This window comes from Saccopteryx leptura, chromosome 12 (genome assembly GCF_036850995.1).
Source record: "Saccopteryx leptura isolate mSacLep1 chromosome 12, mSacLep1_pri_phased_curated, whole genome shotgun sequence".
Taxonomy (NCBI): domain Eukaryota; kingdom Metazoa; phylum Chordata; class Mammalia; order Chiroptera; family Emballonuridae; genus Saccopteryx; species Saccopteryx leptura.
The window spans coordinates 17100381-17107062 of NC_089514.1; the positions used below are offsets into that span (position 1 = coordinate 17100381).

The 6682-nt window shown below is 47.2% G+C and overlaps 1 protein-coding gene across 1 annotated transcript; it reads right to left on the reverse strand.

Moving 5' to 3' along the window:
• Positions 1-460: 460 nt before the first annotated feature.
• Positions 461-4081, reverse strand: IL6 (interleukin 6). Its single transcript, XM_066354212.1, has 5 exons — positions 4036-4081; positions 3685-3872; positions 2463-2576; positions 1357-1494; positions 461-685 (listed from the first exon to the last, which is right to left on the reverse strand). Exons 1-5 carry the CDS (start codon positions 4052-4054, stop codon positions 494-496), a joined length of 651 nt encoding a protein of 216 aa, XP_066210309.1. The 5' UTR covers positions 4055-4081; the 3' UTR covers positions 461-493.
• Between the last annotated feature and the right edge of the window lie 2601 nt (positions 4082-6682).

The following is a 6682-nucleotide window of genomic DNA, read 5'->3' on the forward strand; positions in this document are numbered from 1 at the left end:
TCCAGGTGATTGTAGCTTTTTGTGTTGTTGTTGGTGGTGACAGAAACTTTTTATAGTAAGCAACAAAGGATTCACAGAGACTTATTTGCTGATTTTTTTTAAAAGGCTTTTACTGGTATAAAAACAATTTAAACATTATATAAATACATTATAAATATTTCTTTTAAAAACATGTATAAGTTAGCAATTTATTTGAGGTAAGCCTAAACATTCCAAGAAATGATCTGGCTCTGAAACAAGGGTATTCAAGCTATATAACCATTTTATGTTTGTTTTTTTTCTCAGAACTGACACAAAATATTTCAAGTGGCACTTCATAAAAATATAAATATCACTTATATAAATTAACTCAATATCACATATTTAAATATCAATAAATTAAAAATAATTAAAATAGTGTCTCAATGCTCATACTTTTAGTTCCTCATAGAGAACAACATAAGTTATGTGCCCAGTGGACAGCTTTCTGACCAGAGAAAGGAATGTCCATGGATTACAACTGTTTTTGTTGCTCATGTAGCATCATCCGATGAGCCCTTTGGGCGCACTCCATGAAAGTCTTCAGGCTGCTCAGGATGAGGTGCACTGTCATGGTCCTCTTCCACCCATTCTGCATCTTCATCTTCTCCAGCAGGATGGTGTTTGTGGTTGGGTCAGGGCTGCTTACTTTATCTGGATTATGCATCTAAAAAAGCCCCAAAAGAATTGTTTAAATATTGAACAGATCCTTTTCAGTGGAGGGGTGCTCTGGGTTTTGGGGAGATGTTCAAGTTTGGGGTGAAGGAGACTGATGGGGGCCACCTGCCCTGACTCCCCCAGATAATAAGCTTGGTGCTTTCCCTCCGAGCCACCCTTACACAGCAACTTTTCTTATTTCTTAAGCTATTAAAAGTTGATGTTAAAATCCACTTCATTTAACATAGTTTTAAATATAGTTATTGATGTCTTTGGCAGAAGGGAGCGAAAGAAAGAAAGAAAGAAAGAGAAAGAAAGAAAGAAAGGAAGGAAGGAAGGAAGGAAGGAAGGAAGGAAGGAAGGAAGGAAGGAAGGAAGGAAGGAGGGAAGGAAGGAAAGTAGGGAGAGAGGGAGGGAGGGAGGGAGGGAGGAAAGGAAGGAAGGAAAGAAGGAAGGAAGGAAGGAAGGAAGGAAGGAAGGAAGGAAGGGAGGGAGGGAGGGAGGGAGGGAGGGAGGGAGGGAGGGAGGAAAAGAAGTTTAAACTCCCAGGAAGTATTTCTCAGATCTTTTCCTTTACGTGCAGCCATCTCTTTTGAATGGGCTTTGCATTCCCAAGTGGTCTGGGCAGCTTTCCTAGAGACTGTCTTCCCCATACCAAGTGAGGAGAGAGGAGAAGCTCACCCTTTGCCTCAGGTACTCCCGCAGGGCTCTGGTTGCTCCCTGCAGAGTCTTGGCATCCTCCTCGTATGTGTCCTCGAGGTACCTCAGGTATACCTGGTACTCCAGAAGACCGGTGCTGAGTCTTACCAAGCAGGTCTCCTAGGAGGAAAGATGGTGGGAAAATTGGTTATTGTCAGAAAGATGGAATTTATTTTAAAAGTTAAAATCACTATAATTCAACAACTTCTCCCTCTAACCAGCCACCCTGGTAACTACAAATACTTCTCAGGCATCATCATGGTTTGAGACACTGGACAGCATTGGCTACCCTATTTTAAGTAAGTGGACAAACAGAGACATCACTTAATTTTACTCAAAGCTCAACAGATGCTAGAACGTGGCAATGGGAGTCCTTTTCTGATTCTCCCTTCAATCTTCCCTCTGGCTGCGCTCCTGCCCTTGTCAGTGTTGGGCTGAAATCTTTTCTGGAATAATCAGAAGTCAGCAGGTTATCTCACTGCCTGGAAGGAAAAAGGTATAGAGAATGACCTCAGCAGGGAGGGCAGTCCCAGATAATGCTAAGGGCAGCCAAGGAGGAGAACCGGCTGTGTGTCAACCACCACCTCACACAGGATGAACTAGCGAAACCTGCTACAGTTGCTAACATTTGACAGCTGTGGAAACCCCATGCAGGGAAGCCATCTCTGACCACGCCATTAAAACATAAGTTGCCTTGGCCCTGGCCGAGTGCCTCCGTGGGTAAAATGTCATCCCTGTGTGCTGAGGTTGTAGGTTTGATCCCCAGTCAGGGCACATACAGACGCAATCAGTGAGAGCACAACCAAACGGAAAAACAAAGTGGAACAAGTTGATGCTTCTTTTTCTCTCTTTTCTCCTTCACCTTCTTCTCCTCTCTTTCTCTCTCTCCCTCTCTCAAAATAAATGGAAATGAAAAATAAGTTGCCTTTACAAAGATTTCAGTTGACCTTTTCAGGATATTTACATGATGTTCTTTTACATCTGTTGCTTTCTGTGTTGCCTGCTTGGTCTACATCCACACAGACCCTGCATGCAGGTCGCTAACTCCTGACTAAGGAATAGCCAACCGGAATGTGATGTCTTGGTACCTGATTGAATCCTGTGTATAAGCATCCATCTTTTTGTTCCAGTTTTGGAAGGTTCAGGTTGTTTTCTGTCAGTGCCTCCTTGCTGGTTGCACACATTCCATCGTTTTTACATAACTGGGAAGACATACCAGAACTGTTATCATATAAGTGCCCCTAAAACAGACACCACTAGAGGGCCTACTCAGGTTCTACCATGGCCAGGAAGTTCTCTAAGAAAAATGAAGTCACAACCCATTAACATCCAGGCAAGCAAGATTCTAGTGGATGTGGGCACACGTGGGTTCAATTCCAGGCTCACCTGTGTCTTTAGGCTTGTTACCTATTCCGAGTCCCAGTGTCCCTCTCTCCAAACTGGGGGTAATGAAACACCTCCATGCAAGTTTATTGTGAGAATGAGACAGAATATGTATAATAAGTGCCTGGCACATAGTAGGTACTTAATAAATGAGTGCAGTTTTGATGATAATTGGGTGAATATAATTCGAGCCACCGAATATTCCAGTTGGAAGGACTAGCCCTAGTCCAATCCCATGGTTTTACAGGTGTGTGTGTGTGGAGAGCAGAGGTGGTGAGGAACCTGCCAGGGACCGCACAGCTGGCTCAGCAGAACCAGAACTAGATTAGGGGTGCCCGAAGCCCCTGCCCTGTGTCCTTTCCTTTCCGCAAAACAGAGCCAAACTACCTTGCACTGAAAGCTTGGGAGCTGCTTTAAGCTACCCATGAATTTGCCACTTTGGTGGGCTATCAGGTTTGCATTTGATAAGCTGGAATGACTTTAGGGAGTCCCTAACTACTGAGCTGTGCAGCCTGAAAGTGCTGAGACTGCCCTGAGAAGCTGGACATTCATTTCAGGTGGCACTGTGCTCATCCACTCAAAGTGCAAGGGACACACACACACAAAGATAGACAGATCTTATTTTTCATTTAGGAAAAAGGGATTCCTAAGAAACAGTGACCCTCGGTTCATGTCAAGTGTGGAGTGGGCACTGGGCCAGGGGCATGGATTCCAGCCCCATTCTGTACTTTGCAGGAGTGAAAGGAATCCCGAGACCGGCAGCAGAGGACAAGTACAGAAGACAGTCTGCCTCTTTGGCCTCAAATCGAAACTGCCCCAGAGGAACCCAGCAGAGACCTCCCAATGCAGGAGCCCCTGTCCCCATCCAGGGGCAAGGAGATAAATGCCCACACAGGCCTTTTATCACCCCCCTTTGAGCTTACCCACCTGCAACTCCATTGAATTGATTTTGCTGCGGATGGTGCTAATTAGGCCTTCAGTGTTTGGAGTGGTGAGTGGCGATCTAGCTGAGGTGGTAGCATCTTTGGAGTCTTCTTCCAGGAAAAGTGGGGTAGGGAAAGCAGTAGCCACCACCAGGAGCAGCCCCAGGCAGAAGGCAACTGGGCTGAAGGCGCCTGTGCCGGAGGGGAGAGCAGCAGTGAGCAGACCGCACAGCTGGGGAAGCTGCCTTCTGGCTGCTGGCCGCCCGCCAGCCCTCAAGGCACACTCCCTCTCTCCGGCCCGGCCGCCTGGGCTCGGTCTCCAGGCGGGTCCCAGGCTAGGGTTTCCTTCACTTACTTGTGGACAGGGAGTTCATAGCTGGCTTCCTGCAGGGAGATGGACCTCTCTTTTCTTCCCGGTGGGCTCGAGGACAGAATGAGCCTCAGACATCCTCAGTCTCTATTTATTGGGGCTTGAGACTCTAATATTGAGACTCATGGGAAAATCCCACATTTGATAAATTTCTTTTTTGGAGGGGGGGTGGGGCCAGAGTGGGTGGGGCTGATTGGAAACCTTATTAAGATTGTGCAATGTGACGTCCTTTAGCATCACAGAAAATACAACCGGGGGGAAAGTGCTGCTGAGGTCATTACTGGGGAGCCCTGAGAAGCAAGATCACTCTTCCTCTACTTTCCTTTTCTTTTTTTTTTTTTTTAGTGACTCAGCACTTTGGCATGTGTTGAGAAGGAAAGTAAAGCTGAAGTCATCCTCAGAGTTTTATAGGGGTTGGGGGGGGGCAGTGGAGAAGCTAAGGCTGGCTGTGATTTTAAAAAAATGATTGCCAGATTAATAAACTAGGATATTGTTTTCCAGTTTTTTCGTATTTGTGAACACCTAAGAGGTTCTGACCTGGGTTCCCAAGACCACCGCAGCCCAGCAGCCTGGTTCACATGAGATGTACTCTGAGCCATCCGCAGTGCTTGGCTTTCCCGGCCCTTGCCGTGACCAGCTGCTGCGAAGTGCCTGCTGCCCCCGACTCTGTGCAGTTATCTCTGAGAGTCTGCACGTGCAGCGCGGGGTGCCTGCACCGTGACTCCTTTTTGTCACCGTGTGGCATCTACGTTTCCTCCTTACCTGGTCAGCCACAGCCCAGCTCTCCCTCGTGGCCCCCTGGGGACCAGTGGGGAAGGCTGATCTCGGTGGCAGGCAGTTGTCTGGAGTTGCTGTTGCTGTCCCCACCGCTAGCAGTGGGTGCTTCTGCTCCTGCAGAGGAGCCCAGAGGACCTGGGCAGGGGCCGGGTCTGCTACAGCCCTCAAGTTCCTGACATCCATTTGGTTCAGGGCAAAAGTGGGGAGAATACTACTTACCTCTTCTAGGGGATGTCAAAAGAGGACCTTGTGGCATTTTCTGGAGCTTGAGTTCATAGCGCCCTCCTGCTATATGACTTGATTTGCATCCACAGGTGTCTGGGAAGAAGTCTCCTCGAGGCTCTGATCGCGGTTCTCCTCCAGTGCCCAGCCTTTCTTATTGGCTGAACCTGAACTGGCTCCCTCAGCCCTTTCAGTGACGATGTCTCTTGCAGGAGAGTCCTTGGTCTCATGCAAATAGGCTCATGACCAGTCTCCCAGACACCTAGACAGCTCAGGAGATTGGCTCCAGGCTGAAACTAGGGCCCTTGTAGAGCACCAAAAAAAAAGAAAGAAAACACCCAAAACATTATTTACAAAACACAGTGTTATCGTGAAATCGGCTTCTTTGCTATGCAAAGAGGATCTCATTGGGATACTTAAGACAGGGACCTCTGCTAAGGTATTTATAACGTGAATCAATGTACTCAAGTTTTGTTTTGTGCACAACACTGCAGGACCCACCTGTTGGAAAAGTGAGGTCATCCATTCTTCCACCAACTCTCTAAACAGAGGCGGGTCCTGCCTGGACGGCAACAGGGGTGTTCGTTCGAAAATGAAAATGGGAGAGTATGGTTGAATGGTTTCCTTTTCAGAGCTCTTGGGTCTGGAGCAACTCAGACACCCCCAGCTGAGTCCTTTCTCCTGCACCGAATGAAGCCGCCTGTCCTGGCTCCCCTGTGATGCATGTGGCAGGTCTCTGTAGTGTGGGATTGCTTTTTTCACATATCTGGTTTTTAGAAAATATGACTCAGTAAATTTCAAATTCTTAGTGACGCAACAACAGCATACAGATTTTTCTTTTCAATGAAAAGTTTTGAAAATAGGAAGTATGCACACACGATAAAACATTCAAATGGGACATCAGAGCATATAGGGAAATGACCCCTCTTCCTTCCCTGCTTCTCTCCCCGGAGGCAGCTCCAGACCCGCCGTGCTTCCAGCTGAATCCTGCCACCATGATCCGAGCTAGGCTCTCTTGGCTGCTGTATTTTCATGATTGGTTCATGTATTACGTATACACATTCGGTCATACACGAGCATAGACATACTGTCATTTCCCAGTGTCTGGATGTCACCTAGGCTCTATGGGAGGGCACATGGTAGACTGTAGGCTTTTGAGTCACGCAGCTTGGGTCTAAGGCCCAGCTCTGCCACTTTCCGTTTGACCCTGGCTAAGTTACCCCAAGGCTCTGTGCCCTTTTTTACTCATCTGTAAAATTGGGGTAGTAACAATTCTCCCCATATCCTGTTGTGCCGATTGAATGAGATGAAGTGTTGAAAACCCCTGGTGCATAGGAAGCCCGCAGTAAACACTTGCTATCTGGGACATTCCTTGGCCCTGGGTCTCTGGCTGGGAGAACTCCTCCAGCTGAGCTCTGTGGTGTCTTCCTTCTGAGGAAACTCTGTACGAGCCAGACCACTGCGCCAGCGGTCAGCTGGTCACTCAGTCATTGTTCCACTGCAGAGATGAGTTCTATGTTTTGTTGAAAATACCCTATGGTGAAAATAGAAAAGGAAGGGAAAAAAAGTGTTTTCCCCTCTTTTTTTTTTTTTTTTTTGAGAACGTTAGGATCCCAAACCTGGTCTCCCAATT